This window comes from Lotus japonicus, chromosome 5 (assembly GCF_012489685.1).
Source record: "Lotus japonicus ecotype B-129 chromosome 5, LjGifu_v1.2".
Classification (NCBI taxonomy): domain Eukaryota; kingdom Viridiplantae; phylum Streptophyta; class Magnoliopsida; order Fabales; family Fabaceae; genus Lotus; species Lotus japonicus.
The window spans coordinates 39,204,749-39,224,407 of NC_080045.1; the positions used below are offsets into that span (position 1 = coordinate 39,204,749).

At 37.7% G+C, this 19,659-nt stretch overlaps 3 protein-coding genes across 10 annotated transcripts; 1 reads left to right on the plus strand and 2 right to left on the minus strand.

Annotated features, from left to right (window-relative positions):
* Positions 1-4,066: 4,066 nt before the first annotated feature.
* On the minus strand, positions 4,067-9,344 carry LOC130717814 (uncharacterized). 4 transcript variants are annotated; one of them, XM_057568184.1, is made up of 5 exons: positions 9,078-9,344; positions 7,852-8,065; positions 5,949-7,699; positions 5,076-5,211; positions 4,067-4,965 (listed from the first exon to the last, which is right to left on the minus strand). In XM_057568184.1, the coding sequence occupies exons 3-5, from the start codon at positions 7,629-7,631 to the stop codon at positions 4,247-4,249; spliced, it is 2,538 nt and encodes an 845-aa protein (XP_057424167.1). In that variant the 5' UTR covers positions 7,632-7,699; positions 7,852-8,065; positions 9,078-9,344; the 3' UTR covers positions 4,067-4,246. The 4 variants fall into 4 exon arrangements, with proteins under 4 accessions (XP_057424167.1, XP_057424166.1, XP_057424168.1 ...); XM_057568183.1 differs by lacking the exon at positions 9,078-9,344 and adding an exon at positions 8,719-8,841; XM_057568185.1 differs by lacking the exon at positions 9,078-9,344 and adding an exon at positions 8,176-8,656.
* Positions 9,345-10,360: 1,016 nt separating this feature from the next.
* LOC130720868 (uncharacterized) lies at positions 10,361-14,757 on the minus strand. 5 transcript variants are annotated; one of them, XM_057571569.1, is made up of 8 exons: positions 14,565-14,757; positions 14,386-14,478; positions 13,555-13,698; positions 13,065-13,187; positions 12,593-12,658; positions 12,208-12,313; positions 12,078-12,135; positions 10,361-11,996 (listed from the first exon to the last, which is right to left on the minus strand). In XM_057571569.1, the coding sequence occupies exons 1-8, from the start codon at positions 14,623-14,625 to the stop codon at positions 10,512-10,514; spliced, it is 2,136 nt and encodes a 711-aa protein (XP_057427552.1). In that variant the 5' UTR covers positions 14,626-14,757; the 3' UTR covers positions 10,361-10,511. The 5 variants fall into 5 exon arrangements, with proteins under 5 accessions (XP_057427552.1, XP_057427550.1, XP_057427553.1 ...); XM_057571567.1 differs by having other exon boundaries at positions 12,078-12,313; positions 13,555-13,692; XM_057571570.1 differs by lacking the exon at positions 12,593-12,658.
* A 3,480-nt stretch (positions 14,758-18,237) lies between these two features.
* On the plus strand, positions 18,238-19,521 carry LOC130718541 (photosystem I reaction center subunit IV, chloroplastic). Its single transcript, XM_057569142.1, has 3 exons — positions 18,238-18,591; positions 19,165-19,230; positions 19,317-19,521. The coding sequence occupies exons 1-3, from the start codon at positions 18,346-18,348 to the stop codon at positions 19,419-19,421; spliced, it is 417 nt and encodes a 138-aa protein (XP_057425125.1). The 5' UTR covers positions 18,238-18,345; the 3' UTR covers positions 19,422-19,521.
* Positions 19,522-19,659: the final 138 nt, after the last annotated feature.

Sequence of the window (19,659 nt, forward strand, 5' to 3'; positions counted from 1 at the left end):
GTTGGGTACTGTACCTCACGGATGAAGCGGGCCTTGATCAATTTTTCAGTCTATAATTGTACAGCCTTGTTCTTTTCTTCACTCATTCTTCGCCTTGGTTGGATGACTGGGGTCGCCCCTGGTCGTATGGCTAGTTTGTGAGTGATCACCTTGGGATCGATCCCTGGTACATCATTGATGGTCCATGCGAAGAGATCTAGATTATCACCCAGAAGGGTGATTAGTCTTTCCTCTTGTTCTGCTGTCAAACTACTGCCAATCTTTAGAAGCTTGTCCTTGACTTGCACCTGCTTGGTTTCTTCCAGAGGTTGTGGGCGAAAATCATCAGCATCGTCTCTTGGGTCCAAGCTAAATCCTTCTTGTGGGAAGATTTCTGTAATTCGATGGCTCTCCTTGGCCGCCTTTCGCCCATAGAGCGCCACGCTTCTCAAATAGCACTCCCTTGCTGCATTCTGGTCTACACGCAATATCCCGACCTTCCCGTTGCAGGCGGGATATTTAACAGTTAAATGAGCAGTTGAGATGACCGCGCAGACCTTGTTGAGGGTGTCTCGCCCCAAGAGTACATTGTAATTGGCTCTACACGCCAATACTAAGTACTTTACTTGAAATTTCTTGACAAACTCTCCTTCTCCAAAGGCAGTCGGAATTTCGACGTATCCCCGCACACTGACACGGTCCCCTGTGAATCCCACCAAAGTTCCCTTGTATGGTTTCAAATCTGATTCCTTTAGTCCCAAGCGATCAAAGGCGTCTCCATAGATGATATCCGCCGAAGATCCCTGGTCTAAGAATACTTTCTTTGTCACATAATTGTTAACCCTGATTGTCACCATAATTGGATCGTTGTCATGAGGAATTACATGCGCGAAATCCTGAGGGGTAAATATAATAGGGGAATGATTCACCCAACACTCGCCTTCGTACGACTCCTGTACTGAGTGTACTGCCGCCACGTAGCGTTTTCTAGCCTTACTTGAAATTGCACCCCCGCCAAATCCTCCAGCAATAGATGAGCATTCCCCAACAGGATCGCCCAACTCTTCAACTATCTCTTTACCTTTGCCTTTGTCCCCCTGAGTGATCTTAGCTACCTCCGGCGTTGCTGTGTCTTTAACAAAGTTTGCCAAATGGCCAGCTTTAATCAAACGATCAATTTCCCGCCTTAAATTCCAACAATTATCTGTCGTATGCCCCAACGCCTTGTGGTACTCGCACCACCTATTGGTGTCCACGTTAGCTGGCGGCCGCCGTGGTGGTGGAGGATACTGCACAACGTTGGTCTGCCCAACTGCCCTTAAAATGGTACTTAAGGGTGCATTCAACTTAGTAAGTGGGACTGGCGTTGGCGAAGCACCAGGCTGACCAGCTGTGGCAGCAGTGGGACCTTGTGAATTTCTGTGCCATGTATTTTGAAAACCAGGTTTAGAGTTTTGGTATGGTCCCGGTCTTGGTACACGGGGGTTTGCGCTACCCTGGTTTCCTTCCCCGCCTTGGATTTTTCCTGTGAAACACCGCCAGTCTGAGACTGTTTGCGTCCTTCCTCTCTTTCTTGTTTCTTCTGATCATCTTGCTCGATTAATATGAACTCTTGAACACGAGCGCGAAGATCCATCATATCCTTTGCCGGTCGCCTTGTTAAGTCTCTATTCAAATCTCCCGCCCGAAGGCCATTTTTGAATGACGCCAAACAGACATCTGGATTTTCATCCTCCAACTGCACCGCCATCTTGCTGAAGCGTGCCATGTAGGTTTTTAATTTCTCACCTGGTTGCTGATGTATGCTGATAAGATCAAACATTGTTGCCTTTGTGGTTTTATTGGCGGAGAATTGAGTCAGAAATTTCGTGGACAGATCAGTGAAATTATCAATGGAGAAGGGCGGTTGTCGAATGAACCACTGCATCGCCATGCCTTTGAACGTGGAGGGCAATAATCGACATTTTACCGCATCCGTCGCCCCGCCGATCACCATTTTGGTATTGAAATATCTAAGGTGCTCCATAGGATCAGATTCGCCCGAGAAGGCGTCTAATGTCATGGTTTGCAGGTGCTTTGGAATGTCCACCCTAGTTATGGCTGGAACAAAAGGTTGAAATTCAACTACATCCTCCGCCTCCAGACGTTGTTCTTGCTTAAAATCCTGCCGCTGAGTAAGATACTCAACTTGGGCTTGCAACTGCTCGTTTTGGGACTGCACCTTCTGCAAGGTATCTAACATTTGTTGCAAAGCCGCAGGCGTGATACCTGTCACTGCCTCTTGCGCTCTCCGTGGAGCAGTGGTTTTAAGATCTTCCAAGTTTACATATTCAGGCGGCGTTGAACGCCGCCGAACACCTGGATCTGATTTAGCGATCAGATCTGAAGGTCTTCCCGGAGCTGCATGCACCAATGACGCTGGCGACGGCGCCACTGAGTGGACCCCCTCCGAGGAAGCTTCCTGCTCTTGCTCGTCCAGTACGGGACGATTGTTGTTTCGTCCGCCGCCGCGACCGCCGTGTCGACCACCACCGCGCCGGCGATGATCGCGTCGACCCCCGCCGCATGAACGAGTCTCCATGGCTCGCAATTCCTCCTTCTGTCCCCGGAAGAGCTAAGTCAGAGCCACAGACGGCGCCAATGTTCTGTACTAGGGCAAGCTTACGTAAAAGAGTGACAGAAAGTAAACCCTAGCAGAGCACTAAAATAGCAAAACTACCATAAAAGGAATATTCTCATTAATGCTGAAAAAGTTGGTTTCGTACAAGTGGATGACCTCCCCTTTTATAGAGGGGGTGGTCATGATATGGACCTTTCCTATATTTGGGCCTGACAATCAGGGCCCAAATCCCTGTACATATAAGACAAATCCAAAGGAATCTTCCAGCTGGCTTGTGGGTCCATCATCTAAGGGGGGCAATGAAGCTCGTTGTGTCGCACTTCCCGCCATGGCTATCTTCTATCATTTATTGTTCATTTTGGGCGGGACATAATCTTCTTTATGTCCCGCCCAGTCCAAACACCTTATTTGCACCATGTGTAGTATATAATGAGATCAAGAAATATATTGAATTACTGTCAAAGAATAAAGAGAATAAATAAAATATGGTTTCTTCATGGATTGGAGTTTAATCAATTTTTCTATCACGAGCTCAAGTTGTTTCTAGTTTCTACCATTGGGCTAATGTTATTTGCTTTTTTACTACCCTAATTAACATCTTGTGGGCCTCTTTGAAAAAAGAATCACAACGTAACAAAACATTTTGTTTTTCACAATGTAACAATGCAAATGGGCTAATGTTATTTGTTCTTTACTATCCTAATAGTACATTTTTTTCAAACCAGAATCACTATGAAATATATCAGTGTGCTGAAGATGATTATTGTAACGTGGGGGCATGTGGGGGCAATGGGATACAATGGTGTGCTCCCATTCAATGATATATAATCAAACAACAGTGTATACTGGTAGATTTCAAGAAAATTACGTGGGGTCAAATGCCCCACTCACCTCTAACGTAGGTCCGTCACTGATATTAGATCACCACATTTATAGCTACATTAGTAGTACCAACAGTTCAACACAGACAGATTGTGACTTGTGGGTGACATGTATCATGGTCTAATTGCACACCATTAACATAAAACTAATTTGCACTGATTAATTTAGGTTTCTTATAACCAGTGTAATACTTAATATTCCTTGTTTGAGAAGTTAGATAGTTTTTTGGGCATGAACTCTGAGATATTTAAAAATCACTCTCGTTAGGCCACATTAATTATAGAGATATGATTGAAGGGCAATCCTTGCCTCTAAGTTAACTGTATCGGGTAGAGTTAGACACAATTCAAATTCTACTTTGGTAATTCGCTATTCAGATATTCCACAATGGGGATAAGGGCATTGACATGACCTGCCCGTTAGATATTTCATAATTGGATACATGCATTCGGATGAAGTTTGTGATTTTCACGCTCTCATCTCTGATCTAGCTTATGAGGTAGAGTTAGATTCAGTCCAAATTCTAATAACTCGAAAGCAGAAGAATTTAGTTCCAATCCTTTCCTTGTCAGTGGTATCAGGGCATAGGTAATTATTTTTATATATATGACAGTCATAAATATCAGATAACTACAAATTTCTATTGGTAACATATTAGGTGAGTAGGGCCATGTGGATATTAAAATGCAACACATTGTAGGACTTACAGTATTTTATTCAATTATTCAACATTAAAAGCAGAAAAAACTTTCTTGAGGATTTCCTTCAGGCTCTTCCTGTTAAATCAACCACAGCATTTTCCACAAGCTCTTGTATCAACTTCCCCTCTATCTCACTCCCCAAAACATCAATCTCCAACCTCATAAGCTCAACCCACCCCACCTTCACAGCTTCTTTCCTAACAACACTCTCTACCACCAGGCTGTGGTTGTCCCCACAATCCTCCCACATTAACTCCTTCATTTGGCCCACAATGTGGTCCACCAAAATGGGAGGAGATCCACCACACTCTTGCTTCACTACTAGGGGCCTGAAGTGGCTCCCACTGTACATTCTCCTCTTTAAGTGATTCTCTGGTCCATCATAACCAATTTCTAACAGTGCAGCATTGACAAAGTCAAACACAAGCTTCTGATTTGATCTCATCTTCCTTCTCCTGGCCTCATGGAGAGTCCAAGGGTCCTTGTTGTCATTCATGTTGGCATATGTGTCCCTCAGTGAAGGATCCAATGGGCTTTCAGTGGAATGCCATCTAGTGTGAAATGAGTTGCAATTTTCTTGATCATCAAGTCCTGCTGCTGATAGTAGTTTCTGGACCAATAGAATCCACTCCTGCCCCTCTACCTTGGTGTCTAATGAAGAGGATTTTACAGAATAAGAACTTGCTACGTCTTCACAAGAATCATGCCATGACAGGGTCCTAGATACTGATTCTATAGGTGGTGATTTGTCAATTAAATTGGACTTCAGTGGAACCTCAGATCCTATTTAAACAGTAGTAACAATAATGTAAGGTCTAAATAACATCAAATATGAACTTCTTGAAATAGCAAGACACTGATAAAGAGAGAGAGGAAAAGGCTAAGTATTATACCCTGGTGATCACCCTTCATAGAGTCATTAACTGTATAATCTTTAAATGGAGTTTCTAACACTGAGATTGGACTTGGCTGATCCTGGTTTTCACTTGATATCTCTGGCACCATTGGCTTTGATTCAGTCAATCCAGGCTGTGAAAACAAACAAATCAAGGATTTTTGTTTACATACTATCCTAGGATGTAAACATTCAATTTATCACTCAATAATCTGCTATAACAGGAAACTGAAGTGGCTGTGCACTAGCTTCTAGGCCTTAGCTTGACCGAGAAAAGTTAGTGCTATTAATTATCAACAAGTACCAAGCATGTTGATGAAAACAAGTTTGATATTTCTACATTCCAATAAATTGAATTCTAGCAATTTGTCAAGCAAATTTATTTTCCATTCACTGAAACTGGTACTGTACTCGTCTAATTTTCTTAGCAGCCTAGCCTACAACTCATACAAGCATCTATGCACCATAAGAACCATCAGGTTATAATAATTCCACTAGTTAGGTACGAAGGATCCTGTGAATCATGTAGGATTACTCAAGATCTCACGATTGATAGCTGTTTTTCATGGTATCATTTTTCAACAATACCTTAATAAAGATCGAACATAAGTTAGCTTTACCGTCCACTGACATACAAATTTCATAAAAAGCCATAAATACTAATATAATTTTGTATTTCCCAGATGTTTTTCATTTTGTTGTTTTCTGATGCAAGAATTGCTCGTTTGGTTTTTTCATTTTGTTTTCTATTCATTCCACTCTATTCTCTTTCAAAATTTCAAACATATCCTAGATAGTAGTCAGGAAAAGAAAATTTGCAAATGAACTAAAAAAAATGATACATTGAAATTTACATAAAAAAAGCCATTACCTCAAGTGCAATCATCTCTTGCTGTTGTCCGTTTGAGACAGAAACTGTTGAAGTTCTTCTTGGTGATTCAAATAGAGCTGAAAGAGAACACTCTTCCAAGCCGCGAAAGCTGAAGCTTTGAGACTCATCATCTGTAAGCACTCCAGATGATGCTGGAAAACCTGATCTTTCAGTGACAGGAGATTGGGTTTCATCTTTACACTGAGATGTACTAGATTTTTTCTTGGTTGATTTCTTATTCCTTGAAAACAAACTAGTAACTTTCCCTTTAAACGATGATCCAATACTCTTCGACTTTTTCAGCACCTTGGACCCTTGTGATTTGCTAACCCCAGTTTCATAGGCACTAGAAGATGCAGGGAGAGAATTTGACCTTGGAACATTTTTAGGAGAACCCTGAGTGCTTACATCTTCATTGAAAGAAAGCCTGCAAGAAACAGATTTTCTTGCTTCTTCCTGGTCTTCATTAACGCTCTTGAACTCAGACGTCACGGATTTCTTTATACGCGAAAGAGAAAGCATTTCCCCCAAGGTAGAGTGTTGCTGCACATGCCTTTGTTCTTGAGAACCTTTATTGTTGGAGGCCATCATGTTCCACCTTTCAGAAAGTCTTTTCTTTGCTTCCATGCACACTGATGACTCAGGAGAACATGATGCGCGACCTAAGGACATTGTAGAGTAAGGACTTCCCCAGCAATTGATGTTGTTGTATTCCCATGAATGCCTTGCCAATGGTGACATGGCTTCCAAATCAATGTAATTCCCAGGTGTGTACTCATGATGTGGTTTGTTAAATGAACTCTCAAAGACTGAAGAATGTAAAATTTTATCCTTTTGATAGTTTCTCAAGCCTTCATGCATTTCGTTTGGATTTTTTTTTGCCAATTTTTTGGATTCCAGCACATCATCTTCATCTCCGAATCCCTGATAGAAATTCCCACTTTGCAGATTTTGAGGTGATGAAGTTGTTGGAGAATTGAAAGCCTTAAGCTCAGGTGTTCTTCCTGGGCTAGGCTTCAATATCACGATTCGAGTAGATTGAACTGGAAACTCATCAACTTTCTGACTGACTGGAGAGTATCCATGATTCATATTCTCCCATACAATTGCTTGATCAGAATTTGCTTGTTTCTTAATCATTCTAGAATTCTTCTTCCCCTTTTTGACCGATTTGTCATTGTCAAACATCTTCAAAGGTTTAATAAGAGTAATGGGATTTCTCTCATCTGTTGGACTACAATGAAGATTTTGTGAATCCAATAACCTGATTAAGAGATCACTGTTGGAGCTTAAAACTTCCAAGGCATCCTCGAATTGCTTCGACTGGCGCAGTCTCTCATCTGTTGAAAGCCTTTTTGCTTCCATGAATTTCTGACAAATGAGAGCCATTTTTTCCTTATCAACAACAACATCTTCACTCCACCTACCTCTTTCATAGTCATTTTTGCAAGCAATCTGTTCTGTGCTTGGATGAACTTCATGAAGCATTTCCTTATCCATGAACCTATTTTCCAGGTGCCAATGTTTCAATGGAGATCCTAGTTGACCATACACATGTTCAGAGTAATCTTTTTCATGGCTTCTCACCTTTGGAAGGCTTTCTAGCCCCATTAATTGGGCAATTACATTTGGTGAGTTGTGCTTGGAATTTTTTTCTTTGGACATTTCTTGGTCTATGAGCATCTTGATGAGTTCTCCCTTTACTTTTCTAGTTTTTCCTTCGTATGATTGACCTGTTGAAAGTGAAGAAGCTGCAAGACAATTAGGTACAAAATTTAGTAACATGTGGGAATTTAACAGAATAGCAAATATATCAACACTAACTACTACTGCAGAAAGTAGAGCTATTTCATAGCATTTGAAAATAAATAAAAACAAGTAACAATTTTAAAGAAACCTCCACCTTGGTAGCAGCATCATGATCTCCTTATGGCACACAAACCTCAACCTTGTCCTGCTTGTTCCTCTGTCTCTATCTTTGCTTAGCTATTATGTACTGCTATGTACTCCTTCCACTGTCTCTGTTACACACTTTCATCATCAAATCACTATTCATCTGTTCTGTTATAAACTGATTTCGTGCTTGTTTTTTAATGGAATTTGAGTCACATGTTCAGCTGCACATGTTTGAAGCAAAATTTAATCAGTAAGACAAAAAGAAGCAAGTTGCTACACTTTTGTAGGCAAAATAAATATGCAAACGCAAGTTGAAAAAAGGTCCATTCACCCAAATCTTCGCCAAATAATATTGGTGAGGGAAAGCAGCATTAATGCTGGATGAGTCATTGCTTGATATATAGAATCACGAAAATATGTGAGATAAAAGGCTGCGAGTTTATCTCTAAAATAAGTAAGTAAACCTAAACCAAGCAATGATTTGATTTCAAATATATTATCATTTTAAATAAAAATTGTAAATTGCATATATTCTTAATTTTTTCACAATAAACTCACTTTGAATACTCACAAGAGCAACTCAGTTAGCAACACAAATTGAGTGCGAGAAGAATTCTCAGGTTTAATCTCCACACAAGACACCTAGGGAGGGATGGAGAGTCTTAACTTAAACTAAATTCTGAATTTAAAATAGTTGACATCCAAATATTGATCGGATATCATACGGTTTATACCAAAAAAATCACTTTAATATAAGTTATTTTCTGAAATAATATACCAATTTAGGAACACATAAAAGGTGAGTTACTTGACATAATAATAGCGGGGAAACTTTGGGATTTCATCTAGCTACTTCAAAATATGAATGATTTACCAAATAGACAGGATTATAATATAAACAGAGAGCAAGAAACGAAATCAGTTGAGGCCAAGGAATTTTCCTCATTTTGTTAGTTTGACTTGGGATAGTTTAATTGCTTGATCTTAACATTAATGTAACATAGTCTACACAAAATTTTGGGCTTTATAGGCAGTGAAAACAAAAGATTTGTATAGTAGGGTAGCCTTTAATCAAGGGTGAGAAAATATTGAACGGGTCACATATCGTTTTCTATTTATGAGTGACGTACAAGTTGCACATGCACCTGAAAACGACCCTTTAAATAGAATAGCAAATGAAAAACCAAATGTAAATATCAATTATAATATGTGGTTTGTGAAAAGTATAATCACCTTAATTAGAAAAAAGAAACAATGATAATGTATTCTTTAATCACGTGCACCATACCCCACCCGCTCTTGCGGTGGTCCGGTCTTGATTCTTGCCTTCCAACACCACCATGGAGTAGTTCAGAAGAGCGTAAGCAAATTGAAACCTTGAGTAGCATGAAGATCACTTCATTGGATCAAAGAGAGAAACATTGGAGATCATTTTGAGTTCCAAGTTTGTGGTTTGCTTTACTTATGGAATTTGCACAAATTGTTTCACAAGTGCAGCCTCTTTGATAAATGATGGGGGCGGCGGGTAAATAAGTTAGTTAGGTGAGGTCTGCCATTCAATTACATGAGATGGCACTACGATATGTATTAAATTGCTATTGCAACTTTGACTAGATATGGTGAAGGTTAGAAATATCTTAGTGTTGAATTTTCAATCTAGTGATTTAAACAATCACTTTTAGCTCTTGCGATCGATACACATTCAATAAATAACATTAAGATATGCCAAAAGGAAATAATTTTTTGGATATATTAGTATGTGTAAAAATTACACACACACTTCAAATCATATATCTCCTTCTTGTTCTTTTGTCTTTTTAGAATACATATACATTATGATTATGATATAGCAAAATAGTAATTAGGGTTGATTACAGTTTTGCACTCTATAATTGCAGTGGTTCCTATAATTCTAATTGATCTAATTAAGTTCCTCTATTTTTGAAATTGTAGTCCATACATTAACTTGTGATGCAATAACTTAAAAAAAAAATGATGTGGATTATAATTTCTTTATGTGAAATGCGAGATCAATCCTCTTAACATGCCATTCATATATATAAAAAATTATAACATGTATCAACTTTTCAATCCATTATTGAACTCGAGTTAATCACTAGATCACATTTGTCCAATTTTAGAAGTAGATGAACTTGATTGGAGCAATTGATTAAACTTTAAGAACCAAAATTTTGCATTTGTGAAATTATAAGATCGAAAATGCAAGTAAACCTAAAATTTATTTACACTGAGTATAGTTATTAATATTCGAGTCCTGGAAAGTTTTTGATGTGTCAAAATTTTACACAATCAATTTAACATATTAGCATTGCTCCGATATCCTTTGAAAATGAGAGGATTTAATACTATTCAGTTTGTTATTTAGAATATAAATGTCTCAGTTGTAAATTATAAACCTTTGTTATAAAAGAAATCACGGCAAAAAATGTATAGTAAAAGTAGAAGGGGAAAAAAACAAAGCTCTCCGTTTTTCTTTGGTAATGTGGGTTGAGATATTTGTGCAACCAACCATTCTTGTCATTTTTACTAAGACAAAGTCCTGTAAATGGTCCGAATTGTCAAAGATAGGAACAATATTCTTGGTTACATTTCTGTGAAAATAGGACTCTAGTCTAGAGGAACAAAATTAACCAAGAATGTAGGACTCTAGACGAGCATCTTGTGTGTCTGCTCTTGCTCATTGATGTAGTCATTTTCATCCACTGAAAATTGGCATCCAATGTCTCTTTGCACGGACATTCGAAGAAAAGAAGCATCATACATTTCAATAAAGTCTTTCCTAAAATGATAAAGCACTTCTTCCCCTTGATTTCCAAGCTCCATCTCTGACTCGTAATTATCAACAATCTGAAAAGGATAAGACATATTTGCTTCCCTTTGGGGCAGTAGTAAAGATCTAGAATTTGAACTAAGGTAACTTGTATGGGAACTGGTTAAGGGTAACAACCTCTGACATTCATCCAGTGTAGGAGAAAGCAGCCAGGGTTCTGTCTCATGATGGTCATTGGAAACTGTTCTTCTAACCCATTGTTGGTAAGGTGAAAGGTATTTGCTGTCTGGATCAACACAAGTCATGTCATTCTCGCAATTTTCTGACAATTTAAACTGGTGCTTATAGTGTGACAAGGACAATGCTGTATGGTTACAATTTGTGTCCATGTCTTCATGAACAGATTTTCCAAAACTGAATTCTTGGTAGTTTAATAAACCAGGATCCAATCTTGAATTGAAGTCATGTGGCTTGTCAAGTAGAAAAGGCAGAGGACTAAAGTGGTATTGAGCTAATGCATTGTTTAACATCTGCTCTTCACCATGGCCTAAAATTGATAATGCAGGGGGCATGTCTGGATTTATATGCTTATAATTGATAGGTAAATTTACCTTATTTGTTGTGCAGTCATAATCCTTTTCCAGAAGAAGAGAAATTGGTTGTCTCTCAAGTTTCCCAAGCTCTTTGAAATGATTCAATGTAAAAGTTTCATGCTTTTTCTCATCAGACAGAAATCCATTAGTTACATAATTCTTGTCAATGAAAATTGTAGTTTCATCCAATTTGCTTTCATTTTCTGTAATTCTGAACAGAGGTTGAAACTTGTGAGAATAGGCTGCAATTTCGGCGCATGGAGCAATGAACTCAGGTGATGGGAGAAACATTGGAGACAACAAATGATCACTGAAGGATGAGCTTGATTCAAGTTCAAGGAGATCCCTCCTGGGTATCTGACGGTGTTCTGTAAATTTAACATCTAACTCTTGAGAATCAAGTAAACCATAGGTGGTTTCATTTGCTACTTCGTTGGACAGAGATCCAAGAGTTATGTCACTCTTGGTAGTGGCACTGAAACTTGGAGATCCCCTGAATTTGCACTCAGGTTCTGCTATACTGTAGAGAGGTTGAAAGTTGTAAGAATGATTGGTTGGAAACTCAGCATGTGGAGTAGTTGTCTCATCTGATTTGAGAAACATAGGAGACAACAAAGGGTCACTGAAGTATGAGCTTGGTTCAAGTTCAAGAAGTCTCCTCTTACGTATCTGATAGTGCTCCTTAAATTCAAAATCTGACTCTGAAGAATCAAGTAAATCATATCTGGTATCATTTTCTACTTTTCCTCGATTTGGATCCTCAGATTTCTGTCACAGCAAAAAACTTCTATGAGGGCAAGTCATTAGAAGGATATATATATAACATTAGAAAGGGCTAAAACAACGTACATTTTCCTCAATGCTCATCGGGAACAGTCGACTAAGGAGCATGGAAACAATATCACACCTGCAAAATTTATATTCGCGATAAAGGAAAATTACAAAAACATCTACTATTAACAGTGCAACGGTGCCTAACCCTTTGGAAGACAGCTTTTCTATATCAGGAATTAAGACATCTGCAATACATTGTCGCAGTTTCTCTCTCTTTCTAGAGAAAATTTCTCCATTTGCATACTGGTTTCCTGAAGTGTCACAAAGTAAATTGTTACACATGCTGTGTCAAAACACTATCAAATATGAGCAGTAAATTGCATATTTTAGGTACATAACCAACAATTATAAATTTAACATGTGAAGGTTAATTAACAAATCAGTGGGACCCAGTAAAAGCATGACATTTAACTCCATCGATAGAACCAGCAAAATAAATCATATATGTTCAAACTGTTTTGCACATTATTTTTCCCGTGGCACCTAAGCAATCAATATGAAGAAAATCAAACCTTAATGTGAAAGTATACCCTGGGGTTTGAAGGTGTCACTACAACCTTGATTGCTTTCTGGCATACTTCTGATAGAATAAAGGTCTGCGCATACACCAGCAAGAAAAATATCTTTGAGCACTAGATTGTTCTCTACCAGGAAATTAAATTCTGAAGTTCTAGGGAAAAAACAGTTTACAAATTACAATATGCAAACTTCTTTTAGACCCATGGTTAAAGCCCCATTAAGATGAAAATCTAGTAAGCTTTGTATTTTTATTCATGACATAGTCATGTTCTGATTAAAACTAAACCACAAAGCCACACAAGGCAGACTGCAAAAACTAGCGCGACTGAATATGAGTAGATATTGATATTTTGAGAAGACAGAAACGAAGTTCCCAGAAAGAGGAACACCTTTTTATAGGCATCCCCTTTTCCTATCCACTGGTTGTGTGAAATTTCAAAAGTATCAGTCTAAAGTATTGAGGTTTTCTCTCCTCTAACACACCTGACTTAAGCCAAGTTCCACCAGACGGCGAGACAAATGAGTCGGTCTTAACAGATGACATGTCCTCAATGATCTTTGAAGAGTTGAAGGCCTTACTTGCAACCCTAACACTGCCGGTCCTCTCTGCATGATTATAAAATAAAGACTTATAAATCTTCTTTTATCTTTAAAAATAAATTAAATCTTGGTTTTAGTTCTTTTAAAATCTGAGTCATGGTTTGTATTCCTTAAATTTTTAAATGTGAACACTTACGAACCCTACCAATCATCAGAAATCTGTCAAGTATAAACATGTCAATGAATTCCCAATCCTGGCTAAGTGATACATGACAGTATTAAAAGAAACAAAAGTTCTCACATTTAAAAATTAAGGAATACTTGTTATTGTTAGTTCCAGGCATTATTAGACCAACAGTTTCGGTCCTTCAGTAGAATCTCCCAACATCGACATGTATATACAAAATTCCTTTCACATTCAAGTTCAACCAACCTCTGGAATAGTCACTGGATCTAGGCTTCTTCGATGATAGGGATGCATCCTTTTTCAGTGGATGTGCATAAAATCTGAGGCTTGCATCATTCTTCAATTTCTTAAAGAAAGCATATTCGGAAGTCTTTGGATCCATATCTGTACCTGACATCCATATTATCAGAGCTGAAATACTTAAAACAATAAAGGTCTCGCCAATGAGTGTCCTCTAATTATTAGTTGCTTATTAGCTACTTACTAAATTCTGTTTGTAGTTGTCAATTTGTTCATTGAGTTTGCTAGTGAGTTGTAGTACAAATAATTTGTGTAATCACTTCATTTGTATCTTTTGGATAATATGGAGCCCTTTTAGTTTACTTTCTCTCTTTAGAATTCTCTTTGATTTATCACAATTAAAAAAGATACTCCAATGACGCGGTTAGGTACACAACTTAATTAAACGCTTATGACAATAAACAGATATTACATGAGTCTATTAGCTTATGAGAAGCTTATTGACATAAGCTTAAAGTAGCTTACAAATAGGTATGGACACTTACTCATAAACTAATTTGAAAAGTGTATGAAAATAAGCTCAAAATAGCAAAGCAAGCTACAAGCCCGTTTGGTTATTCATCAGAAAATATGAAACAGAATACTAGTTAAAAAATACTATTTATCGGAAAACCCCACCATTTATTCAACACATTGAATCTTACACAATTGGGATAACAATTTTCCAGTTTTGAAGAAAAATTCAAACAAACAATTACTACGAGAATGTGCAATGAATGTGGTAGCAGAAGTAGACGCATTTCTGAGAAGGAGATGCAAGCGAAACTGAAAACTCACCTGCTGTAACTTTTCGTCTCTCTGATACTGATAGTCTAGGGCTATCGTTTTCGGGAGCAGCGACGAACTTCACTTTTCTATGGCGACCGATTTCTGCAATCAGATAATGGAATGCAGTTTTTTTTATCAAATCAATGAAGGAAGTGAACGATTCAAGGAGAAAGGAAGAAACCACCCACCTTGTGTGGTGGCCGGAGCTTCATCGTCGGTGTCAATTCGGGAATTTCGCCTTTTCTTCATTGCGCTACACGGTGGTGGACGGCGGCTATGGCGGTTGTGAAATTGGCGCCAAACGGCACGTGACAGAGGAGGATGCTTTTCTCCCACTTCCACACCTCTCCCTCCCTAGTTGAATCTTCCGTTCATACGTGGGAGAAGCCTCAATTAATTAGGATGACAAGTAGGGATGGCAATGGGTCTCATACCCATAGGATACCCGTAAAAAATATCCACTATGGATAGGGTAAAAACCCGCTAGATGAGTATGAGGTTTGGTATGGGTAATTACCCGCAAAAAGTATTGGGTATGAGTGCGGGTATGGGTACTATAGTACCCAACTCGCCCCATACCCGCACACACATATTATTATTATTATTATTATTATTATTATTATTATTATTATTATTATTATTAGAGTTTAATTTCTATGCACCGACGGTGTAAAGTTTTTTTACACCATCAACCAATCAGATTTTAAGGATGTGAGAAAATTTCTCTTTTTATTTAATTTCATTAATTGACGTGACACATCCTTGAAATCTGATTGGTTGACGGTGTAAAAAAACTTTACACCGTCGGTGCATCAAACTTTTTCTCTTATTATTATTATTATCATTTTGTATTATATGAACAAACTAACTTAAGTTATAGCTTTCAAATTTACTTATTTTAAAAAATAGGTGACTATTTAAAGTATTCATAATCATTATATTGCTAATTTACTCACACTTATTTTTAAAATTAGCAATTTAATAACCTACAACTTTAGAACTATATTATAAATCCAAAATTAAAAATTAAATTATATCTTTCTTACTTATTCGTTCTAAAAAAGTATATTCTTAGTTGAATGATTTTATTTGTTACGTAGATAATATTTTGTATTTATATTAGTGTTTTTTATTTAAAAAGTTAGTTGTATTTTTTGTTTTCTATTAACAAAAATAGTGAAAAATATATTTTGGTTAGCTAAATTGCGGGTAATGGGCACGGGTACGGGCATATAGGTACCCAGAGGGTACGGGGACGGGCATTCAAGTTGCTACCCATGCGCGTATGGGGACGGGTACAGGTAATTTTTTAAATCGCGGGTATGGGGATGAGTGCTATAGTACACTACCCAAACCCTACCCATTGTCATCCCTAATGACAAGTTGTAAAGTCTAGCTTTGTAATCATTGAATTTATTTCAAATACACTATTAGAGCATCTCCAATGCAAGGTTCTTAGTTCTTATTTTGGAGTTAAGAACTAAGAACTTTACAATTGGAGGTGCTGACATGGACCCCTTAATTCTTAAAAATAAGAACTCAGTTCTTATATGAGATGTTTGATTTTTTGAGTTCTTAGCTTAAAATATTAATTATTTCTCTCTCATCCAAATTACTTTATTACTTTATGAGTTTTGTTTTATTACTTTATGAAAATAAAAATTATAAATAACGTGGTTGGTGGGACCAAATGAATAGTAGTAAGAACTAAGAACTAAGAACTAAGAACTAAGAACTCATGGTTGGAGCAAAATTACTTGAGAGTTGCTTAAACACATGTGACAATACGGGCCCACATGAATAGTGCTAAGAACTAAGAAATAAGAACTAGCATTGGAGATGCTCTTAGTGTAAGAGAAAATTATACAATTATTCAATGAGTTTAATTTTTAGGTGCTGACCGTTCAACCAACTAGATTTCAAGGGAGTGAGAAAATCTCTTTTATATTTAATTTCATTAATTAACGTGACACATCATTGAAATCTAATTGGTTGACGGTGTATAAAAACTTTACACCGTCGGTGCATCATCATTTTTCTCTCTATTGAATTTAAATATATCATTTTATTATGATATGATTAAATTTGAATTTAAGAATGTTTAAAATGGAATGATCGATTGGCCATATGTAGTAAAGTTTCTAAATAGAGTGCGGATGAAGGGTGAAGGGGGTTCGAACCCGAATGAGAGATTAATTTACTAACATTTCTAACAACTAACATTTGCCAATAAAAAAAAATAGAGTGCGGTTTAAAAGTAGAATTAGTTTAGGAACGAATTGAGGGACTTGATTTCCCCTTGTTCGGGTCCAAGGAGTGGGAGCCTTTGACGTGTCCCTGTTAGCGATGAAGTGGTGCACAAAACTTATGGAGATGTATCCTCAATCTCACACTGAGCCGTGAGGTGGAAGTTTGGAACTTTGTGAGGATCGACTTCCTTAACGTTTGGGGGTGAATTCAGTAAAGAATCTGGTTGGTTGCACCCAAATAGCTCATTTTTGTTCTCATACACCTTGATGTGCTCGCTAGGACTTGCCCGCTTGTGTAAAGCTTCACAATTAGCGTCTTATGGAAGGCTCTCGAAATTTGCATGTTGCAATTTCGGTGTAAAAGTGTGTGGAGGACGACCTCCATGCTCATGTACCCCACAACTTAAGTTGTTACAACTAATTTAGTTTGGAACGATTGGCCTTAGGAGACCGAGCGCTTCAACTCTTGGAAGTAACCCTTAATTCTTTCACCTCGAGAACACTCTTGGTCACGGGCACGTTACCAGAGTGGGAAACACAACAGTTCATACGTGCGTTTGTATTAATCAAGGTGTTGTTGTAGTTTCTCGTCCACGACATGTTTATTTGGTTTATCACGTCAATTCTCTTCAACGCATGTTTATTTGGTTCATCGCGTTAATTCTCTCCAACGCATTCCTCATTGGCTAGGGGAGGCTACCAACTGAGATTTTGTTGTTGGTCTGGTTGAGAATTCTGTGAATTGTGGAACTCTATGAATTCGCTTGTAGTTAGTTAAAGGAATAGAAACATTGTTCTTCCTTGTATTGACCATGATGATTGTTCATGGCGGTGGGAGTAGTTTTCAACATTCCAACAAACAACATGAATGTTCCTCTCTACTCTGCTCGCTTACCGACTTGGAATCAATGGAATGATATTCAAGCTTCAGTTGGTAGGAATTGCAGGAGTCATTGACAAGACATCGACACTTAAGTCTTTCTATGATCAAGCAAAATAACAACTCATAGACGGTGTGCATACCTTGATTGTGATTGTTGGCCTAATATTTATAATTAAAATTGTTTGCTTGGTGATTTTCCCCCTCTATGCAAAGAATATGAGATATCCATAGAAGATAAAAAAATTCTCTCATATATCTTTTAATTCGTGACCGTGAATAACTAAAAGGTAGTTGACACTCATAAAAACTGAAATTATAAAATTATTCTTCTACTCCTACTTATATTATATATTATATATTTAATATTAGTGTTTTAAAAGAAAGAGTAATATAGAATAAAAAAATCCATTTCATCAATTACCCAAACAATAAAATTGTAAGAGATTTTTATTCAATTCCGTCTCATTTCCTTCCATTCCATTATATTACATTATATTATATTATGTTCAATTATATTCATAAACATAGCCTTAACTCTATACCAAAATGGTGTATATAAAAGATTATTGTTGATCATAAATTATTTGATTCGGAGATTCTTATTAGATGAGTAGTGACAACATTATCCAAAGGAAAGGGATATGGTGCACAAGTGGCAGCACACTAGTGGAGGTAAAGATTGACACACGCTTCTGAGGATCAGATAATTCTCCAGAATAAACCACCAAACACATTTCATTCAATCCCGCTGTTAAGATTGATTGCCACACACAAACACAAACAGAGAGAACCCGAGACACACACACACTCTCACTCACACAGAAGTGTCATTCATTCATGGCTAGCATGGCATCAGCAGCTTCTGGATTTGTCATGTCACTCAACATTGCTGGTGGCACCACCACCAACAACACATCAGCTTCAAGGGTCATGTTCCCTTCTGTGGGAAAGATCAACGGTTCAAGGCTTGTTGTCAGGGCAGCTGATGAAGCTGCTGCACCCGCCACCGCCACTCCTACGGCGGAGGGTGATGCAGCTCCAAAGCCCAAGCCACCACCAATTGGCCCCAAGAGAGGTTCTAAGGTCAGTAGTAGCAAACTAGCAATAGCTCTTGTACCTTTTGGTGTTTTGGAATCACTTTAACTACATAAGCATTTGATATGATCCTTAATGTTGAATATACTAGCACCCCAATTCTTTTCTAGATCAGCTGTCAACTTCTATATTGCATATAACCATTGTTGAGACTTGAGAACTATGTTAAAGTGGTTTCTTGTTAGCAATATATATAATCATGTTTGTAGATTGATTCCATAGCCAAAATTAAGCCCATGTTTAGAAATCCCCCTACAATTGATCTTGAAGCATAATCATTTCTGGTGGGAAGCTTATGTGAGTAACTGGAATCCAATCATGGTGATAGAGGGTGAACATGTAAAGTTTTTCTGAATTGACAAATGGTTATGGAAGATTTCAACATACAATCAAATATGCTGATTGAGGGTGAACATGTAAAGGAGGGAAGGACAGTGGTGAAACTTGTCCATGCTATTCATTTGAGGCTTTTAGTTAATAGTCTGGAAGTTGAGATTTATGTTGAACTGGATATCTAGCTAGTAACAAGGTTAGCTTCTAATTTTACTTTGCACTCAACAGGTGAAGATTCTTAGGAAGGAATCCTACTGGTACAAAGGCACTGGTTCAGTAGTTGCTGTTGATCAGGTTAGTGGTTCAAGCACCCTCTCTGTTTTCCCACATTCCGTGATTAACCAGTTTATGTTTTATTGATTTCTCTGGATGTTGTGCAGGACCCCAAGACTCGCTACCCTGTTGTGGTTCGATTCAACAAGGTGAACTATGCAAATGTATCAACAAACAATTATGCTCTGGATGAGATTGAAGAAGTTGCATAAGTCCAATGTACTTGTAATTTTGACTCTTGTCATGCTATTGCAGTTACTAGCCTAATGTATTTTTATGTCAGAAAAATGAATGTGTATCATATTTTCTTTATATCTATCCCCTTGATCTCTCTATAAACAACATTCAATGTGCAGTTTCTCTTAACCCACAAACACTCTTTTTTTTTATTTGAATTAAATCAGTAATTAAGCATGTTGTCCACATTTGAGAGGATAAAGTTGAGGGATA